The sequence below is a fragment of the Oncorhynchus nerka genome, linkage group LG2 (assembly GCF_034236695.1).
Source record: "Oncorhynchus nerka isolate Pitt River linkage group LG2, Oner_Uvic_2.0, whole genome shotgun sequence".
Lineage (NCBI taxonomy): Eukaryota > Metazoa > Chordata > Actinopteri > Salmoniformes > Salmonidae > Oncorhynchus > Oncorhynchus nerka.
This window is the reverse complement of record NC_088397.1, coordinates 73,519,699-73,542,714: the sequence shown is the minus strand read 5'-3', so window position 1 is coordinate 73,542,714 and position 23,016 is coordinate 73,519,699. Positions and strand designations below refer to the sequence as shown.

The following is a 23,016-nucleotide window of genomic DNA, read 5'->3' as shown; positions in this document are numbered from 1 at the left end:
TTACATAGAATTTACAAATCTAATTCTCGTTGCAAATCTAAGCCTTGTTTGCAAGGCTTTTGCAAATACTCACTATTGATATACTGGTATAACCCATGTATACAGGAATTGACACATAACACTACCTGTCTATTTAGCTACCATGTTTGTTTTTAATGGCAGTTATTGTAAAGTGGGACCAGCTTCCCTCAACATAACCAACAATTATATCTGAAAATAAGTGTCCAATCATTGTTGGGCACACTTTAAACCAACTAAAGGCTTTATATGCTATTCATAAATTCTTCCTCAAATCCCTCACAAATTATTCATAAGAAAAATAATACTACCTGAAGGGTAATGTAGAAGTCAGCATGCTAGCTGTTCCTGTAGACTTTGTCTCCAGAAACTACCTTCAACTTACATCAAACTGCACGCAGAAACACAAACATGGTATGCATCAATTCATCTGACTGGGTTAGAAAAAGGGCGCTAGTGACAAAACATCAGGACACAAGTGGTAAGGATTTAAGTTGACCAGCAGGTAGCAGTGTTCCATGTCAGATATAGTACTGAGAGTCTCGACAGAAATCAGTGTGCTCTGAGACAGCAAGTCAGGCTACAGTACAGCAGCTTCATACCGGTCTGTAGTGACATGAGCCTGTGCTGTGTGTAGGTTTGGCCGGCAGAGGGAGATATTTTTACTGGACTGAACAGGTGAAATGCCTAAACTTTAGTGGCAGTCAGGGAGACATATATTACCATGTAGCTTAGACACCATCTCTGACATATCCTTAAGTTAAATAAATTAATACAAGCAATGGCCCATAACTGCAGTCAGCAAATGTTGAAGAGAATTCTTACCCACTATGTGACATATCCCTATGGAACAACATAAGCACTGCTCTCTGGTGGTTGAGGTGTCCATATCTAATAGGGCTGTACTACTCAGTGCCTTAGCCTAGAATAGACAAAAATGCTAAGGTAGATGACAAGATCAGTCTGATAATCTTAGCAGGATAGGATGAACACACTTGTGATTAATGTATATTTGGATTCCCACACAGAACAATGTATACTTTGTGAGAAGGATAATCAAGGAAACCTGATTACTCCTTGTACTGGTTTTGAATCCATGGCCATAGAGAGGGTGGTGTTTTTTTCTCCTGAACAGACAGTGGTGCTGAACTTCAAAAATGATTAACTAAGCCAGTGGCACTCGCCCTTTGTCAAATCTGTAGCTTATAGAAAATGACTACAAACTGCAATAAGACAGGATCTTTTAAGGATCACTCAAATATACAAATGCATACAAATGTAAAATGTAACATGTAAAGTGTTGGTTTCATGAGCTGAAATGTTCCATACGCACAAAAAACTTCTATAATGTTGTGCACATATTTTATTCCCTACTTATCCCTTGAGCTATCGTTGGGAGCTAACTGCAAAAACAAATCTACATTTGGAAAAGTGTAGAAGGTGCTCAACCAACGTGAGTAGATGTACAACCTGAAAATGTGTAGACGTCATTGGACAGGAAAAGGTCGCAAGTCACAAGAAGTGGTTTTATTAAACAAGTTTAAAAGACTGTTTTGGCCTTCAATGACATTAAGAAGCAGAGATTTGTTTACATCCCTGTTAGTGAGAGTGAGCATTTCTCCTTTGCCAAGATCATCCATCCACCTGACAGGTGTGGCATATCAAGAAGCTGATTTTAATGGCATGATCGTTGCACAGGTGCACCATAAAAGGGGACTCTAAAATATGCAGTTTTGTAACACAAATCAATGCCAGAAGTCTTAAGTTGCATGTGTGTGCAATTGGCATGCTAACTAGAGGAATGTCCACCTGAGCTGTTGCCAGAGAACTTCATGTTCATTTCTCTACCAAAAAGCAGCCTGCAACATTGTTTTAGAGAATTTGGCAGTACATCAAATCAGCATCACAACCACAAATCCTTAGGTATTTGTAACCAACAGATGCATTCTGTATTCCCAGTAATGTGAAATCCATACATATGAACTGTAACTCAGTAAATGCGCTGTTGCTTTGTGTGTGTATACAGTTTAAGTCAGAAGTCTGCATTCACTTAGGTTGGAATCATTAACTTGTTTTTCAACCACTCCAATTTTTTTTGTTAACAAACTATAGTTTCGGCAAATTGGTTAGGACATTTAGTTTGTGCAGGACACATCATTTTTCCAACAAATGTTTACAGACAGATTATTTCACTGTAACACAATTCAAGTGGGTCAGAAGTTGTACATACACTAAGTTGACGGTGCCTTTAAACAGCTTGGAAAATTTCAGAAAATGTAATGGCTTTAGAGGCTTCTGATTGACTCAAATTATGTCAATTAGCCTTTTGGAGGTGTACCTGTGTACGTATTTCAAGGCCTACCTTCAAACTCCGTGCCTCTTTGCTTGATATCATGGAATAAAATCCTAAGAAATCAGCCAAGACATCAGAAAACAATTGTAGACCTCCACAAGTCTGGTTCATCCTTGGGAGCAATTTCCAAACGCCTGAAGGTACCACGTTCATCTGTACAAACAATAGTACGCAACACTTTCCGACCACGCAGCCATCATACCGCTCAGGAAGGAGACCATTCGGTCTCCTAGAGATGAACATGTATAGTCCCCCCTTATCTCAACTCGCTGGTCACCATAGCATCTCCCACCTGTAGCACACGCTCCAGCAGGTATATCTCTCTAGTCACCCCCAAAACAAATTCTTTCTTTGGCCGCCTCTCCTTCCAGTTCTCTGCTGCCAATGACTGGAACGAACTACAAAAATCTCTGAAACTGGAAACACTTATCTCCCTCACTAGCTTTAAGCACCAACTGTCAGAGCATCTTACAGATTACTGCACCTGTACATAGCCCACCTATAATTTAGCCCAAACTACCTCTTTCCCAACTGTATTTTATTTATTTATTTAGCTCCTTTGCACCCCATTATTTTTATTTCTACTTTGCACATTCTTCCATTGCAAAACTACCATTCCAGTGTTTTACTTGCTATATTGTATTTACTTTGCCACCATGGCCTTTTTTGCCTTTACCTCCCTTCTCACCTAATTTGCTCACATTGTATATATACTTGTTTATACTGTATTATTGACTGTATGTTTGTTTTACTCCATGTGTAACTCTGTGTCGTTGTATGTGTCGAACTGCTTTGCTTTATCTTGGCCAGGTCGCAATTGTAAATGAGAACTTGTTCTCAACTTGCCTACCTGGTTAAATAAAGGTGAAATAAAAATAAATAAAAAACACACTTGGTACAAAAGTGCAAATCAATCCCAGAAGAAAAGCAAAAGGACCTTGTGAAGATGCTGGAGGAAACATGTACAAAAGTATCTATAGCCACTGGGGGGGGTATCGAGACGCGTAACACCAGTAGGGTAGTAAGTTTTAAGTTCCTCGGCGTACACATCACAGACAAACTGAATTGGTCCACCCACACAGACAGCATTGTGAAGAAGGCGCAGCAGCGCCTCAACCTCAGGAGGCTGAAGAAATTCGGCTTGTCACCAAAAGCACTCACAAACTTTTACAGATGCACAATCGAGAGCATCCTGCCGGGCTGTATCACCGCCTGGTACGGCAACTGCTCCGCCCATAACCGTAAGGCTCTCCAGAGGGTAGTGAGGTCTGCACAACGCATCACCGGGGGCAAACTACCTGCCCTCCAGGACACCTACACCACCCGATGTCACAGGAAGGCCAAAAAGATCATCAAGGACAACCACCCGAGCCACTGCCTGTTCACCCCGCTATCATCCAGAAGGCAAGGTCAGTACAGGTGCATCAAAGCTGGGACAGAGAGACTGAAAAACAGCTTCTATCTCAAGGCCATCAGACTGTTAAACAGCCACCACTAACATTGAGTGGCTGCTGCCAACACACTGACTCAACTCCAGCCACTTTAATAATGGCAATTGATGGGAATTGATGTAAAATACATCACTAGCCACAATGCAACTTTGTTTACATACTCATCTCATATACTGTACTCGATACCATCTACTGCATCTTGCCTATGCCGCTCTGTACCATCACTCATTCATATATCTTTATGTACATATTCTTTATCCCTTTACACTTGTGTGTATAAGGTAGTAGTTTTGGAATTGTTAGATTACTTGTTGGTTATTACTGCATTGTCGGAACTAGAAGCACAAGCATTTCGCTACACTCGCATTACCATCTGCATGTGACAAATAAATTTGATTTGATAACTCATGCAAATTATTACAGTGAAAAAGTAAGTGAGAACAAAAACCACAGACAACTAAAATTACCGTCAAACACTCATGGTTTATTTTTAAAACACACACGGTAAAGGGGGCAGGAAAAGGAGCTGAGCTGGACCCAAGGAAAGAAACAAATACCAAAAACACTCCTAAACAAGACTAGCCTACTTCAATACAGCGAACTAATCAAAAATACAGCAGGTGGTCCACCCATTTCTAACTAGGGTATTTAGACAAAATATTCCTATGGGTAGTGTATGCCCATGGGCAACTTGTCTTGATACCCCCTTTTCCCACCATCAAACAGACAGTCAATCACCATAACAATACAATACTCACAGGATTCCAGACAAATGTGACATGTATGAACAAAAAACAAAAGAGAGCGATATAGCCAGAGAGATCAAGATCCAAAGAAAACAACTGATAGGGTTTTTAAACCAAGGGAAAGGATGTGATAGGGTAAGAGAAAAGGAGCAGGTGTCTTCTAATTAGCGACTGATTGGGGAATGATGATTAGCCCTGTGAGTGGAGAAGGAGAGAAAATAAATAGACACAGGATACCTGTATCGTAACATCCACAGTAAAACAAGTCCTATATCAACATAACCTGAAAAGCCACTCAGCAAGGAGGAAGCCACTGCTCCAAAACCGCCATAAAAAAGCCAGACTTCGGTTTGCAACTGCACATGGGGACAAAGATCTGACTTTTAGAGAAATGTCATCTGGTCTGATGAAACAAAAACAGAACTGTTTGGCCATAATGAACATCGTTATGTTTGGAGGGAAAAGGGAGAGGCTTGCAAGCCGAAGAAAACCATCCCAACTGTGAAGCATGGGGGTGGCAGCATCATGTTGCTGTAGGCGGGACTGGTCCACATCACAAAATAGATGGCATCATGAGGGCGGAAAATTATGTGGATATATTGAAACAACATCTCAAGACATCAGTCATGAGGTTAAAGCTTGGTTGCAAATGTGTCTTCCAAATGGGCCGGCAGGGTAGCCTAGTGGTTAGAGCGTTGGACTAGGAACCGGAAGGTTGCAAGTTCAAATCCCCGAGCTGACAAGGTACAAAACTGTCGTTCTGCCCCTGAACAGGCAGTTAACCCACTGTCATTGAAAATAAGAATTTGTTCTTAACTGACTTGCCTGGTTGAATAAAGGTTAAATTAAATTAAAAACGTTCAAAGTTGTGACAAAATGGCTTAAGGACAACAAAGTCAAGGGATTGGGGTGGCCATCACAAAGCCCTGACCTCAATCCTATAGAAAATTTGTGGGCAGAACTGAAAAAGCGTGTGTGAGCAAGGAGGCCTACAAAAATGACTAACCCTAACCAGCTCTGTCAGGAGGAATGGGCCAAAATTCACCCAACTTATAGTGGAAGCTTGTGGAAGGCTACCCAAAACGTTTGACCCAAGTTAAACAATTTAAAGGCAATTCTAACAAATGCTAATTGAGTGTATGTAAACGTCTGACCCAATGGGAACGTGACAAAATAAGTAAAAGCTAAATCATTCTCTCTTTTACTCTGGCATTTCACAATCTTAAAAGACAGGGACATTTTACTAGGATTAAATGACAGTAATTGTGAAAAACTGAGTTTAAATGTAGTTGGCTAAGGTGTATGTAAACCTCCGACTTCAACTGTATATACTAGGCGGTGTCTGAGGAAAGACCAAACAATTGTCAAAGACTCCAGACACCCAAGTCATAGACTTTTCTTCTCTGCTACCACACGGCAAGCGGTACCGGAGCGCCAAGTCTAGGACCAAAAGGCTCCTTAGCAGCTTCTACCCCCAAGCCATATAAGACTGCTGAACAATTAACCAAATGGCCACCGGATTATTTACATTGACACCCCCCATCCATTTGTTTTTTACACTGCTGCTACTCGCTGTTTTATCTATGCATAGTCACTTCACCCCTACCTACATGTACAAATTACTTAGACTAACCTGTACCTCCGCACATTGACTCAGTTAACGGTACCCCCTGTATATAGCCTTATTTTTGTTATTTTATTGTTAATGTTTGTTTATTTTTTTACTTTAGTTTCTTTGGTAAATATTTTTCTTTACTCTTCTTGAACTGCACTGTTGGTTAAGGGCTTGTAAGTAAGCATTTGCGGTAAGGTCTACACTAGTTGTATTCAGTACATGTGACAAAGTTAGATTTAGTCTGTGTGCCGTTTCAGAAGGGCAGTGCTCTTGCATGTGTGTGTACTTTCAGAGAATTTCACACCCATTTGTGGCAGTGTTTGTTGTCTTTAATTTTTCTTATATTATTTCATATACATGAGAAACAGAAGGGAAAATAGTAGGACCATCGGACCCCTGTCTCCGGGGTCAGAGTTCATGTGCAAAGAGACAAATGTTTCCCAATACACCATGGGTTATTTTAAGTTTCCAAGTTCAAGGTGTTTATGGGCACTGTCTGTGCTGGTGCTGCACTCAGCTGGGAGCTGGCGACTGTAGGGGTTTGGTTTGGTGTCCGTAATGTGCAAAGTTCTGTGAACATCTGAAACACTTCTGAGGGGTTGAGGGCCTCCTTCTGTGACATGGGTTTGGGTAGATCCTCTGCTGGACTGGTTAACACTTTCATTCTCTGTTAGGAGGGAAGGCAATCATAATATGAAGAAAAAGAGTGGGGATATGCATATCCTACATTTCAGAATACTGGTGCTGGGCTGAAATAAGTAAATGTTAAACGGCAACGTTCTGTACAGTACTTTGGAAATAATGGCCTACGCAGCGGGATGAGGCACAGTACATTTTTCCAAGGTAACGTACAGAATGGAGGTGTTTATCCCGCTTATACCACATACATACGTTCTTATCTTGTGTTTGCTAGAGACGCGATCCAGTCGTCTGTTCGAATAGTTCTATATTTATGGATGCGACCCAGTTCGTTCCATTGTTATGCTCGCTGGCAACGTTCTTATCACTTGCCAACTAGCTATGGCTAACACAGTTACAATCTCTGCAGTCAGAATATCACTAGCAAAGTAGCTGCATATGTGTTCAAGCTGTTTTCTATTTACATTCATTTGGATTCATCCAAATTTAATGATGACCAATTTTGCCTGGCATAGCTAGAATAGTTTGCCTTTGTCAGGACACTCAACACGGTTCATTATGAGGAGATCACATTGCAAATTTGGGCCCACGAGTGGCGCAGCGGTCTAAGGCACTGCATCTCAATGCAAGAGGCGTCACTACAGTCCCTGGTTTGAATCTAGGCTGTAGTATATCCGGCCGTGATTGGGAGTCCCATAGGGCGGTGCACAATTGGCTCACCATCGTCCAGGGTAGGCCGTCATTGTAAATAAGAATTTGTTTTGAACTGATTTGCCTAGTTAAATCATTAAAAACACTAGGCTTGAAGCTAGCTAAATAGTTTGTTGCTAGTGTAACGAGTATTGATATTGTCTTTTGTATTTCATCGAAATCCTTTCATTAGTTTTTGTCATTTTCCATATCCAGGGATTGTGAGAGTATCGATTTGTTTTGTAGTGGATTACTCTGGCCAGCAGTACTTTCAAGTAAGCAGTAGGATTTTCCCCTCAGTCTGTTTTGATTCTACTGAGGAGAGCTACATTACATGACCAAGAGTATGTAGACACCTGCTCGTCAAACATCTTATTCCAAAATCATGGGCATTAATATGGCGTTGTCGTGCCTAAGAGCTCTTAGCCGTGGTATCTTGGCAATATACCACAAACACCCGTGGTGCCTTATTGCTATTATAAACTGGTTACCAATGTAATTAAAGCAGTAAAAATAATTGTTTTTTCATACCCGTGGTATACTGTCTGATACCACAACTTTCAGCCAATCAGCATTCAGGGCTCGAACCAAACAGTTTTAATAAGTAATTGATAATGTCAGATAAACTAGTGTTTTGGAGGATAAATTGTCATGGGTGTTGTTGCAAATTAGTCAACTTTTCTAAAAAGGTGTTTTTGCTTTGTCATTATGTGGTGCTGTGTGTAGATTGATCAGAAACTTTTTTTAAACCAATTTTAGAATATGGCTGTAAAGTAACAATGTGGAAAAAGTGAAGGGGTCTGAATACTTTCTGAATGCACTGTATGTCTGACTGTTACTATTGTTTGTTTTTATGCTGTGTATGTTTTGCATCTTTTAAAAACCCTGCAGAAGACACTTTTATAATGATGCTTTTAGTGTATGATTTTAATTAGCCATCTTCCGTTCTTGTTCCTCCGGTCTTTGTTTCTTTGTTATTACTTTTGTGATGTGAAACACATTTATCTGTATTGTTAAAATGCCATACAAATAAAGTTATAAAATGTGTTAGCTATGCTAAGATTTTCCTCTTGTAGGACATTTGAAGGAATCATTTCATGGAATCAGAATATGCCATTGTCGTCAGTTTTTTTCAGCTACAGTAAAGATGATAGAAAATGAAACCACTTATGTGGACCACTTAATCACATTTAAAACTTAGCGTTTCTCTGTACCTGCCGCAGTGAACCAGCGGTGACACTCATCTTGTACAGCATCCAGAAAGGTACCAGTAACGTCGAGGAGAGAGTGAAGAATCCACCAATGGCGTAGCCCCACCAGGGGTACTCATAAGTGTTGTTGAACTTGAGGGGGGTATACTTGACCAGGGAGAAGACAAGCGTACCCTATAAAAAGAGACAGAAGTGGCCGAGGACATACAGTACAAAGGATATTGTTTAAGCAGAAAGTGTATTCAGGACTTGGAAAAACATGGGCCAACCCGAGTGAGATGGAGAAAATTCGTCAATAAGCATTTGTTTAAACAGGTTATAGAAATTCTACATTTTTACTTTAATCATTTAGCAGATGTTCTAATTCAGAGCAATCTTACTGTGAGAAAAAACCTGTGGTTCTAAAAAAAACTCTTAAAGCTAGAGGTTCAGCTTCTAGAAAAGCCTGGGGATCGAAGTCTGCTCCTCGCAATGTGCCCATTGCAATGAATGTGGCTATGAAGGCCCAGCTGGACAAGTATGAGGCCGATGGCCACATGATCTCTGTGACTGAACCAAGTGACTGGATCAGCAATATGGTCGTAGTGAAAAAAGCTGAGGGTCTGCATCGACCCAAAGCATCTGAACCAAGCACTGAAACAATCCCACTACATCATGCCGACACTAGAGAATGTCCTCTACAAGCTTTCCAAGGCCAGGATTTTCACCTTGGTGAATGCCCGAGATGCATTCCTTTAATGCATGCTGGATGAAGAAAGCAGCTTCATGACTACCTTCTGAACCCCCTGGGGTCGGAAACGCTGGCTCAAGCTCCCGTTTGTTGTCTCAGTGGCGCCTGAGGTATACCAACGCAAGCAGCACGAGTTACTGGCTGGGCTCAAGGGCATTGAACCTATCACCGATGATGTCCTGGTCGTAGGCTGTGGTGACACAGGCGAAGAAGCAGAACGCAACCACAATGTGAAGCTCCTGGCACTGATGGCGCGCTGCCCGATCAGTTAAGCTTCGTCTTTGCCTGAAGAATCTGCAGTTCAAGGTGAAAGACGTCCACTTCCATGGTCATATTCTCTCGGCAAAAGGCCTGAAGCCGGACCCAGACAAGGTCAGAGCGATCCTCAACATGCCAAACCCGTCTGATGCAAAAGGAGTACAGTGTCTCGTCGGCTTTGCAAACTATCTTGCAAAGTTCATACCACACCTATCAGCAGTCAGGAAGGCCAGCCCTTTGAGTTTGCCTCGAGAGAGCTCACCCCCACCGAACAAAACTATGCACAAATTGAGAAAGAGTGCCTCAGCAATGTCTTCTCCTGCCAGCGATTCCATCACTACATATATGGTCAAGAGCTGGTCACCGCTGAAACTGACCACAAACCACTCATTGCCATATTCAGTAAACCTCTCCTCAACGCACCCAAGAGGCTTCAAAGCATGCTCCTGACTCTGCAAAAATACAGCCTGAAGGTAATTTACAAGCCAGGACCAGAGATGTACATCAGCGACACACTGAGCTGGGCAACAGCACAATGTACTAGCAGGGGCACTGCCTATCAGCGGCATGCCATCTGTTCGCTACAGCAGGAACAACAAGATGTTCAACAGATCAATCAGGCAGACTACTTAAACGTCACAGATCACCGCCTAGCCCAGATCAGGCAACACACTGACAAGGACGAACACCTACAGTCACTGAAGTCTATGGCTCTGGCAGGTTGGCCATACCTGAAAGAGGAGACACCTTTCACAGTGAGAGAATACTGGACCTTTCGAGATGAGATCAGTGTGCAAAATGCCATCTTGTTCAGAGGTCAGAAGGTCATTATTCCCAAATCACTGCGTCCAGAGATGCTTTCTAATACACTCCAGGCATGTTGGAGGTGACACATGCTACCGCCAAGCTCTTGAAACATTATACTGGCCAAACATGCAAGCAGAAATGAAAGACATTGTCAGCAGTTGTACCACATGCAACGAGTATGCTCATGAACAGCAAAAGGAAGCCATGATGTCACACGAACTGCCCACAAGGGCCTGGCAAATCGTCAGCATGGACTTATTCAGACACAGACAAAAGGACTATCGTCTCATTGTTGGTCAATACTCTGACTATTGGTAAATTGAACTGCTCCCTGACTTGTCTGCATAGACGGTCATAAAGAGCTGCAAGGCGCAGTTTGCAAGGCAAGGTCAGCCTGACAAGGTAATCACGGACAATGGCCCACAATTTACTGCACAGTACAAGTGTTTCGCCTCAGAATGCTTTGACCACATGACCTCCTCTCCAAGACACCCAAAAGCAAATGGCAAGGCAGAATCAGCTGTCAAGATAGCAGCTGTCTTGCGTGACAGCAACGACCCATGGAAAGCGATCTTACAGTGGAGGAACACACCTCACCGAAAACATGGACAGCAGCCCAGCACAACGCCTTCTGTCCAGACGTCTGAAGACTACCATCCCTGTAGCTAACAAGTTACTTGAGCCCTGCGTCATGGTTGGCGTTACGGACAAACTGCGTCACAGAAAGCAGCTCGCTAAGTGCTTCTATGACCGGACTGCTCGAGACCTACCAGAGCCGGACTCCTACCAGACTCCAGGTGTAGGGATTTGTACAATGCATGAACAAGTCTATTGAACTTGACATTGGTGTCTGTCTTTATTCCTTTATCCAACATATCATCCCAAAACATTAATAGATAGCTGACAGCTATGGGAACTAACCATGTAACTTTCTAATACTTATTCAACTTTGTTAAGCAATAACACAAGTTGTGATCATTAGCCTGAGAAACTCATATGGTGATGAAGAATTTACGAACTGAACATTTTCAAATGAGGACAACGCCGAGGTGATACAACAAGCGCCAGTACAGTACGCGACAGTGGTACAAGAGGGAGATCAACCCGAGCCCGTTAACGGCATCCTCATTTTTGGCACTGATCCAGCCTTTTCTGGCCGCACCAGGCAACCATTCTCTACAATGGAAAATATGAAAACAATACTTTGGAACTTACCAGTAGCTACCAGAGTTCTGAAGGAGCAACATTTGGCGATTCTTCTTCTTCATTTAGAGACAATGAATCTTTGCTACACTACCAGGTGATGTTGAAGTTGAGCATGCTATTGCGTGGCTAGATGCACATTTTCTACCCAAAACAAACTTAACAACCAAACGTGCTACGTTTTAGACTAACACAGCAACAGGGTGAATCTGTGGCAATGTCTGTAGCAGAGCTCAGGCAGCTAGCAAGAACTTGTGAATGGGAATAGCTTAGAGAGCAGTTTATCAGTTGATCAACAAGAATACAAGCAACAAGTTTAGGGAACGTTTGCTAATGCGGGAGACATTACCCTAGCTAGATCTGTCGACATAGCCACTGCAATGGAATCTACAAAAGAGGAAGTAAAATTCCTGCAGGGTGCAGCACCGGCGACAAAAGCTGAGGTGCAGAATCAATTACTCACAAAATCATAGCAGTAATTCAAAATGGAAAAATAGAACAGACTCGGTCAGATGATGCAGTGAGGAAATGGCTCAAATGTGAAATGTCATAACTGTAAGAATGGGTCATTAGTTGCCAGGAAGAAATCAGGAGAAATTTGCACATGCTGTGACTTACGAGAAGTCAACAAGGCGATCATAGTGGGAAAACACCCACTTTCTTCGATTGACAACATTTTTACTGAGTTTGCCGGAGCCGCAAGGTTTTTCAAAGTAGACCTGAGGAGTGGATATCTCCAAGTTCCGCTCATCCCAGAGTCTCGTTACCTCACCGCATTTATCATGCATGGGGGCGTGTTCCAATACAAACAATTACCCTTCGGATTGGCTTCCGCTCCAAGTGCTTTCCAGAAGATCATGGACATCGTGCTGTCCGGCCTGAAGGGGGCTCCACACTACCTTGACAATATCACGGTCCATGGAAAGGATAAGAACACAACTTGCAAAGCTCAAAATGATGCTGAACAGAGGGAAATATGTCTTCAGCACAGATATAACTTAGTTCATTGCCTACAAAGTGAGCGCTGCTGGAGCAAAGCTGTGCCAGTCCAACGTGATGGCAATCAAGAAGATGCCAGCACCAAAGTTGGTAAAGAGCTTCAAACCTTCTTAGGAGTGACAAACTATTACTTGAAGTTCATTTCGGACTACGCAACAACGGAACCCCTAAGGCAGTTGCTACACCAGGATGCAGAACGGAAATGGGTGTCCGCATAAGACCAAGTCTTCGCTGAACTGAAACATGCAATAGCAGAACCATCTGTTCTGGCTTACTTCCACCCAGATCGATCCACTACAAAGTGCTAAGCTACATGAAAGCTGGATGGAAAGGTCCAACAAGAGACATACTGTTCAGTCCATACTACATGGTAAGAGACAAGAGGAAGAGGAGATCGTACCTACCATTGGAAGAGGAGATCACACCAATCACTCTGACACAGAGTCCTCACCCAAGCTCATAAAGGACACCCAGGAACAAGAAAGATGAAGCAGTTCCTTCACAGCAAAGTATGGTGGCCAAAGATGGACGATGACATCACCAGCTTAGTGCGCAGGGCACACAGCTTTTCACAAAGTGAAATCACTCATACCAGAAAAAACACCACTACAACCTACATCGTGGCCTAAAAGACTTTGGGAGAAGATCCAAGTGGACATCTTTGGAGAACTACAAGCAGCATCAGAAGTACCTGATCATTGTTACAGACCTGTACAGCAAATGGCCTGAAGTCTTACCCAGAAGCAATGTAACCACAGCAACTGTGACCAATTCACAAACTGACTTTACATCTTACTTGGAGAAGAAAGGAGCCATGCACCAGAATATCCTGTTGTACCATCCACTAGCCAACGCAGGTGTGGAAAGGTTTAACAAAGTCCTGAAGTATGGTCTTCGGCACTCTGATGCAAGAAAGCAAACAGTTCTCTCATGCATTAAACACTACTATTGAGCTACAGATCAATGCCTCACAAGGTGACAGGAAAATCACCCACCGAACTCATGATTTGGAAGAACCTTCAGAGTCCCGCTGGATACAGTCCATCCACTTTTTGCAGCTGATAAGCCACCTGATGACACTAAGCTACAGGTAGAAGTGCAGAAATATCTGGAAACTCTAAATAAGTATTATGACTAAAACAATGTAAAGGAGGATTCCTCACTGCAAGTTGGAGATTGTGTCATGGTAAAGAGACCAGAGGACACACGCTGAAAACCAGTTTCTGTCTGTTATCAAATTATCGCTCGACCTGGCAGATGCACATTCCAGGTTTAAGATGGAACACAAAGACTTTCGTACTAGCCAGCCCACCGAAGAAGAAATGGATGTTGTGTTCATTCCACAACCTAACTATATTCCAGGTCAAGAACAGAACATTCAAGGTCAAAGACAAGAAGTTGCTCATGGAGATGTGCCAGAAGCAAGAGCACAAGAACAACATCAAGCAGAGCCATGACAAACTCGTGAAAGAAGGCTACTGGCTAGACTCCATATATATATATATATATATATATATACAAAAAAAAATATCTTCTTCTTCTAAGGTAAAAGAGCAGTACAATAGTAAAGTGTATCACCTCTTCCACTGTATATACTGTAATAACATATGTAAACTAATGAAATGGTGACAACTGTTTCAGCTAGCAAGATACTTACTATGCATATGACAGGTGTGATGTACATCCAACAGTACTTCATGAATGGCCAAGGACGATAGCCAATCATGTCCTCAATATTATCATACAGCCGTTCCGCACCTTGAGGGCATAGAATGTATTCACTTTAGTGATTCACAGATGATTCGTGATTGAAGTTTTAGTCAGTTGTAAAACATATGTGACCCAAATCAGGAAACTAGGCGTATGTCACAAGTTCTGACTTGAGAGCCATTTGAACGTAAACATTTTTTTTTTTTTTTTACCAAAATGCGTTTTTTGTCAGAAATGGATTCTCGAACATGTGAACTTTCATGTGCATTAATATCAAACGTGTATGCCATCTGTAAATATGAATACAATTGTTAAATTATGAGCCTTGTTGGTTAAGCCACAGATAACCCCTAGCCTTGATTGGCTGAGATAATGAGTGGGCTGGACATGCCGAGAAAGGAGTTTGAATTGGTCTGCCATATTGAAGGCTGCTGTCTATTTGAGCTCGTCAGTCTGTGTTGGTAATCCTGTCAAACACATATTTTTTATGTATTGTGTAGTGGAGCTGCATAAGTGTTGCTCTCCACTTTCTGGAGGAACACGTTTTGAAATCAGTCGAATTAGAGTATGATAGCTAAAGAGATGGAGAAAACACCTGTCCCCGGATTACATTTTCAAACTAAGGGCAACCGTGGTATGGCATTCCTGACCGGGAGACATGTCCATCATGCATGATGATGTATACAGGTAAGATAGTCTAGCATGAGCTAGCTTTATTTTCAGATATTACACATTTCTAATTTTGACAAAGTGGTTTCATTTTATGCTAAAGTGTACTGTTAGCTAGCTAGCTAGCGTTAGCTGCCTGGCTCCCTAGCTGACAATTTTTTTCCCCCAGAGCAGTTTGCTTTTCTCGTTAGCTAGCTAACATTGAACCTGGTTTGTTAGCTCCCAGCACTGTGGCATTATTGGCACTTTGTTCATTGTTATTTAACTAGCTAACGTTAGCTGGCTGTCTCGTTAGCTAATGTTACGTGACATGTGTATGTGTTTGTGATCTTAAATGTTGTTTAACTAGCTGTTCATTGTTTAGCTAGCTAGCTGGCGCTAGCTGTCTTATACTAAAGTGTACTGTTAGTTAGCTAGCTAACGTTAGCTAGCTGGCTCCCTAGTGGAACTTATTATTAGTTTCCCAAAGCTGTTTACTTTTGTAGTTAGAGCCTCGTGTTAGACATTGTTGGCACTTTTTGTTGTTTAACTAGCTATTGTTAGCTGGCTGGCTTGTTAGGTAATGTGACGTGTGTACAACACCCGTTGAATATGGCCGGTGTCAGTAAACATCTGCAAAAGCTTAATGAAGTTGTTGCCAGCAGAGCTGGTTAGGCTGTTTTCATGTTATCCAGAGGTAAACAAATCATTGGTCAGAGCATTAAGTGTACGCTCCAAGAGTGAAACGAGATGGGTGGGGCTAAAGCTTAAGATGGTGTGAACGATGCTGAATGGGTGTAGACAAAGAGCTCTTCACTAGATATCCAAACATTCAAAGGCGATTTTCAAAGTTTGCAATTTAATCAACTTTCAAATCAGAATTACTTTCCCATTGTTCCTCAAATGCAGTGTATGATATACCATTTTGTAGCTCTGAGTCTCTCTTATCCAATGTAAAAAACACCATTTCACATTTGGCTACATAAGACTGAATCCAGATGGTGAGTCACATATCTTGTTTAGAGTAACTTAATCCAACCCAGTCTTATCAACATTACATTATTGGTACAATGAGGAAATGTACTGTTTTGACTCATACATTCAGTATGTTCCCTCAAATGGCATTAAACTATTTTCTATGGACTTTAAATGTTTTGTTTGGAAATTATTGTGCATTTGTGGTTAATCCTGATGCTTCTCACCATAACACCACCCAACACAGACGGCCTGGAGACTAGCAAAGACCAGGAGTGTCATCCCACTGCAGGCATAGTAATCAAACAGCTGAAACACATACAGGCCACCCTACAGAGAGAAAGTGAGGGTGGGTGGTAGGCAGAATGTTTATGAATTAATCTTTCTAAATAAGAAAAATGGATGTGAAGTACTGTGAGTAGCAGGCAACACATGTGACTTTCACTGCAAGTTATCTGATAGTCTGTGGGAACAGAGAGGCTCAAATGCCCATTCTTCTTCCTATAAAAGCTACCTGATCATATTACTAATCTTTTGTGGTAAACCCGTTCGACCAGTATGGTCGACTCTCACCTCTGTGACCATTAGCAGGCCAACCAGGAAGCTGCACACACTGATGCCAAGCAGGAGAAGTTTTTTCCGCAGATGGCCCACGTGGAAGAAAGAGGGGTACATGTCTGAGATCGATGTGACCACAGCCTCGTGATATACAAACTGAAGGGAAAAAAGTTTGTTCTAGTGAGGACGTAGGCCTATCAATTTAAGAAACAATTAATCATTCAAAAAATGAAATGTATTCATAAAGCCCATTTTTACATCAAGAGTTATCAGTGCTTTACAGTAACTCGGCCTAGACCCCAAAGAGCAATGATAAAACATGCATATGGTATATTTCATTTGACAGAGATCATCAGAATCATAGCAGGTATCACCTTATGAATTACCTAATATAATAATGCATACCATAACTTCCTGCGTATAGCCTACACAACTCAAAAAGGCCTACATAGCTTCTAATGTTGTAACAGTCTGAAACAGAGCACAGATCAAACAAGAAACATCTTGCTAGATCTGAGCATGAATCAGTAGTAAGCACCAGAACATCCACATTAGTCTGATCAAAAACACTGCAGCTCAATACCACAAAGCGGAACAGAAATACAGGGATAAAGGTCTGAAAGGCACTTCGGGAATTTTGGTTATTACTGTCACTGAAAATGTGAAAATAGCTGATTACACACAAAAATGATTTAACGTTCTCTAAAGGGAGTGGTTCCTGATCTATTTCTCACAGGAACTTAGGGACTTATGTTAATTTGAACCTGGACTTGGTTAACTGCATAGTTAATAAATGCCAAAACAACGAAATTAGCAATGTCACTAAGCCAAACAAAACAACAATAGCCAGTACAAATGTTAAAAGTAATTTACTTTTGCAGTTTGCACTACACCACGACAAGCAACAGTTCATGTTGTCATTAACTAGCGCATTATAGTGACGCCAGCAAGTGAATTAGCAAGCTAACGATAGCTAGCTAGCTAGCAGACCATTGAATCTCGCTAGCCAACAAGTTAGCATCATCAGTCGGGCATTGAATTAAATACATTGTTTGGGGCTACTTAGCTAGCTTCCTCAGTGATTCATGCCAAGTGAAAGTGGCCCAAGGCCCAAAGTAGCTTTTGAAATGTAGTGACTCACAAATCAGTGTTTCCTCAAATCATTTTGTAGACCTTCATGGACGCTCTAACCTACCTGACTGTCTAACCCCAGTAGGAGGATCATGATGTAGAAGAAGATGGCCCAAAGTTGGGGTACTGGCATCATGGCCACAGCACGAGGGTAGGCGATGAACACCAGGCCAGGACCTGTAAGTGGTATATTAAAGCATTGTGTTCACATGATATCCCTCAAAGGGTTGAACATGCGCTTAGTCTACTGGCACACAGTATTTACAACTTTGGTACTAAATGTCATACTTTAGTCCCATTTAGTCTACTATTTACCCATCGTTGAACAATGCTGTGGTTGTCAAACTAGCGCAAAGATCAGGTTTATTACAGACACTTTGTAAATAGTGAGATTTAAGGTTTGAAGTTACATGTGGAGCATTACCTACCTGATTCAGCCACCATTGAGATGTCTATGCCCTGTTCATAAGCCATGAAGCCCAGTACAGAGAAAATGGCAAAACCAGCCACAAAGCTAGTCACACTGTTTAGTAGACAAAGATACACACAGTCCCTGAAATTAAAAAGACTACATTAGTCAGCCTTAAATTCACACAACAAAATAGGTCTTCTCAATACAATGTCATGAATCATGATCGAGATCTGTGTACCTGTAGCAGTTGTTATTGTACTTGTTGTAGCTGCCTAAAGATGTCAAAACCCCTGTACAAACTCCATAGGAGTAAAATATCTGGCTTCCAGCATCCATCCATACCTGAAACAATTAATATGTCAAAATAATTGTTAACTGCAGTAGAAAGTGTATTTGCTTATGTGGGATGGATCTCAGTTTTGGACACAATGAAGTGTGTTCCTACCTGTGGGTCAGCGAGGCGGGCTGGGTCTGGGTAGAGGTAGAACTTGATGCCATCTATGGCCCCTGGCAGTGTGAGTCCACGAACTAGCAATACCAACAGCATCACATAGGGGAAGGTGGCAGTGAAATAGACCACCTAAGGGGAGACCGGACCAGTATTACATGTACTCAGTCTATGGCTCATCCTAACAACTTTACACTATTCATGGTGAGATGCTACATTACCTTCCCAGTAGACTTCACTCCTTTCCAGACACAGAAATAACAGATAATCCAGGACAGCAGAAGACACAGAGCTAGGTCCCAGCGAACACTCCCAATCTCTTCAATTCCCCCAGACAAGCCCAATATTCTTCTCCTGGGAGTGTAAAGGCTTATTTAGTAACATTCACTCTAACGTTAAAAAAAATAAATGCATTCATACATAATTTTTAAAAATGCATGTGCATTGTCAAGTCACTTACTCCCAAAATTCTATGACTGAGGATGTAGTGTTCCCATGAGAATGGTCAGAAATTGTGCTGTTCTGGCCAGGCTCAAAGCAGTTGTCTTATAGTGAGAGAAAAAATGACAAAACAATTGAAGCACATGGATGAGTAGAATAGTCTATGGCTTATGTACATTTGAGGTGCATTAACTTCCAGCTATAAACTTTCAGCAATACATTGTCTGTGCCATGTATTTAACTTTAAAAAGCTGCCAATTATGTTATGATTAGTTAGTGATTGACAACAACCATAATAAATTATTGACAAGCATTACATATAAAATAAAATACCTGTGTTCCAACTGTTTTTACAACTGGCCCATGGGAGTTCTAAACTGAAGGAAGAGAAGAGGTATAGGAACGCCCAAGCCAGAATGATGATGTAATACACTCCAGTGTACAAAACCACCACTTGGCTTCCATAGCCCAGGCCTATTGAGAGAGGTCAACATCATAAAACGACAACATAGAAAACATAACGAATTTGGGGTCTAATATGGGGGTCTTATCAATGAGGAAATACTTCCTGAATTTAGGATAATGACTTCCTGAATTGACTGAATTGAAATGTAAATGTCCTCAACCTTGACAAAAGGTTCATATTACCAGTATATCCATATTAACACTCTCTCGTTGGCATCAATAAACGGGCTACTTCATAGACATGTTAATTGACAGCTTTATATAGTCTGGAGCTATGCTACCAATGGTAAAGATACAATTTAGGTCATCCGTAAGACTTAGTATTTGGTATTTTATTAGGATCCTCATTAGATGTTGCAAAAGCAGCAGCTACTCTTCCTGGGGTCCACACAAAACATGAAACATGACATAATACAGAACATCAATAAACAAGGACAGAACTCCGTACATTTTTTTTAAAGGCACACGTAGCCTACATATCAATGCATACACTCAAACTATCTAGGTCAAATAGGGGAGAGTCGTTGTGCCGTGAGGTGTTGCTTTATCTATTTTTCAAAACAAGGTTTGACTTACCTTCAAAGAGTGGACAGATTTTCCTCCAGCAAGTGATTCCACCCTGACTAGTGTACTGGCCCAATGATGTCTCCAGGAAGAAGAGGGGAATACCGCAGGTGAACAGGAACAAAATATAGGGGACAAAGAAAACCCCTTTTTGGAGCAATGATTAATAAGTGATTTGCATGAAACACTGAAATTGACTATGCATTTTGAACCACTGTCAAAGTCAGGGAAATTGTAAATTTATACTCCTTCTATCACACATCACCACATAAGTCACATGCTAGTAAAGCATCTGTGGTTAGAGTTGATGGGGTAAAGACAGTTTAACTAAGCTTATGAGCACTTAAGTTATATTCTTCTAGAATCAATGGATATATATCTTAAATTAAAAGTTGAAAATACAGTTGATGTCGGAAGTTTACATACACTTAGGTTGGAGTCATTAAAACTCATTTTTCAACCACTCCGACTTCAACTGTATATACCAATCCCAGATTGCCCCTTTAAGTAAATAACATTTTAATTTACAGCGGAATAAGTTTAATTATTTAAGAGTTTAGCTTTATCTGAAAAAAATCTAAATAAAACACTTTTATATATATGTGTGTTAAAATGTATATGACCACATAAAGATGTGGTGTGATGCTCACCTCCTCCATTTTTATAGCACAGGTAGGGGAACCTCCATACATTTCCCAGACCGACAATGTGTCCAGCTGCTGCCAATAAGAACTCCGTTTTGCTGCCCCACTTTCCCCTGTCCTGGGGCTTGGGTTCAGGGTGTTCCACGTTCGTCTTGGCTCCTGAACTCATCAACTTCAGCTTCACCTCTGTCTCATATGTGCGCTCCATTTCAGCCTTTGAAAGTCTATTACAGTGTCCTGACATGTTGCATACTATACCAAAGTTATTGTTTTGAAGCACTACTTTTGAAAATGTAAGTAATATATTATGTTGAAAATAAGGCTTTTGTTTTAATGTCTGAACATTGTGGTGAATATCTAAAGCATGATTACTACACTGTAAATAAAAATATGTTGCTTAAATATCCAAGTTGGCTGGACTTAAAATTGTGAAAATGTTGAGCTGGAATACTCCGCAAAACCAATGTTTTTTTTCTTTCAATGTACTTGAATTTGAAAAGCAATATTGAGTAAACTTCAGTTTGCTTTGTTAGCACCGTTTAATTAGCTGATAGTGCAACTTGACATATTACCCTGTGTGCCTTTTCGGCAAATAGTTTTGACTTTATTTCAGTCCATTTACTTGTCAGGGGCCAGTTTACAACTAAAAAATTTATTTCAGAGGCTGAAAAATTATGCTTTAAACCAGATCTAGCAAAACAGTAAGTTGGTTTGTTCTAACCATTAGTGAGATTGTTTTACCTGTTTAACTGGTCTATATAGTTAGTTAGTATGTCATAGCAGATTTGAAAGAATCCACTAACTTGTCCATTCATTGGATCATAACTGAAACTGGAAAGGAGTCAAGGGGGACTCTAGGTAAAATATTAATCGACTTGTTTCAACCAAATAAAAAAATATAACTGCCATCTGTAAATAACCCACAATTCCATATTTTAGCAAAACATCTATTAGAGTTCAGTTCATCCAACTTAAAATGTTTAGTTAATCTGATGATGGCATTACATCTTTAAAATAAAGCCTTTAATACTGCCAACCTATTTATCTCACAGGTGACAGTTTGACTTATGAGAAACTGCACATTTCAAAATGTCAAAGTAAAAGCACATACTGTACCTCATGCAGCAGATCAGTAAACCGTCAAGTGTTTGTTTGAAGATTTCTCAAATCTTCCAATGCAACTTGAGTTAGTAAGTGAGAGCGAGCAGGAGATAAAGTGAGCTAGATGGATGTGTTGAGAGAGGTGGTGGTGCTTTTATTGAGGTCATGAAATAAGATAGCAGCCGGCCCCCAACCCACACACTTGTATATTGTTCCTCGGTAACATTGTTGTGTAGCATGTTGTGGGCCTAAGGAGATAATTACGATCACAGGGTTACTGACCCACCACATCAGCTCTGCATGTTCAGGTGACACATTTCTGAGGAAATGTACTCTTACAGTGTTTTCATTTTGTGAAGAATACAATGGATTTAAAAAGCCCACCCAGCAAACCAAAACGGGTTCTGTGAATGTTCACAAAACATTTCCTTTAGTTGTGGGAAAGGTGTAAAAACATTCCCCCCCAAAGGTTCTAATAACACAATGTGTCCAGTTGTGCTGATGATTAAACCATTTCTTTGTATTCGGGTACACAAAACATTCCTCTGATGTGGCAAGAATGTTAACAGAACACAACCATATTTGTGTTCTTAAAAGTTCCCAAAACATTTCATTAGGTTGTGAGAACCATGTGGGGACATTACAAGAGAGGTTCCCAAAACACAACATCTGTCCTATTGTTCTGACATTCATACAATGTTTCTAGCTAGAACCTAATTGGAATGTTAGCTAATGTCCTGAGAATGCTATTGGTTTGTTGGGATAGCGCTAAAACGTTGACAAATTGGTCCCCTCTGGATTTCCTGGTCTGCATAGAGTAAATATATATCTCAAAATATTTTGATGCAGGTGTTGTTCAGGTTGAATCTCAACTGCCATTGTGGCCATCCTGGTTTCAGTAAACCCTACTAGTTCGAACTGTTTAACCTGTCAACAAAGCCTCTCACAAACATCCCCCTTCCCTGCAAATCCCACCCACAGTGATTGATAAATCTGAAACCCAACTAACTGTGACTCACAAACATTCCGTCCCCTTCCCTAACAACCCCACCTACAGTGATTGATTGACAGGCAAACTGTTGAAAGTAATGGTGCCTTCGAATGGAGATCCGAGTTCCCGAGTTGGGGGGAAAAAACACTAGGAGTTCCAAATAGGAAACTTGAATAACCAGAATGACGATATCAAAGTTAACAGGTTG

At 41.1% G+C, this 23,016-nt stretch overlaps 1 protein-coding gene across 1 annotated transcript; it reads right to left on the bottom strand.

The window, feature by feature from the left end:
• Positions 1 to 4,291: 4,291 nt before the first annotated feature.
• On the bottom strand, positions 4,292 to 21,956 carry slc6a22.2 (solute carrier family 6 member 22, tandem duplicate 2). Its single transcript, XM_065002486.1, has 15 exons — positions 21,833 to 21,956; positions 20,723 to 20,968; positions 20,085 to 20,219; positions 19,377 to 19,517; positions 19,063 to 19,147; positions 18,824 to 18,956; positions 18,600 to 18,734; positions 18,393 to 18,496; positions 18,171 to 18,295; positions 17,807 to 17,919; positions 16,627 to 16,767; positions 16,281 to 16,383; positions 14,378 to 14,478; positions 8,727 to 8,897; positions 4,292 to 6,850 (listed from the first exon to the last, which is right to left on the bottom strand). The coding sequence occupies exons 2-15, from the start codon at positions 20,958 to 20,960 to the stop codon at positions 6,644 to 6,646; spliced, it is 1,932 nt and encodes a 643-aa protein (XP_064858558.1). The 5' UTR covers positions 20,961 to 20,968; positions 21,833 to 21,956; the 3' UTR covers positions 4,292 to 6,643.
• Positions 21,957 to 23,016: the final 1,060 nt, after the last annotated feature.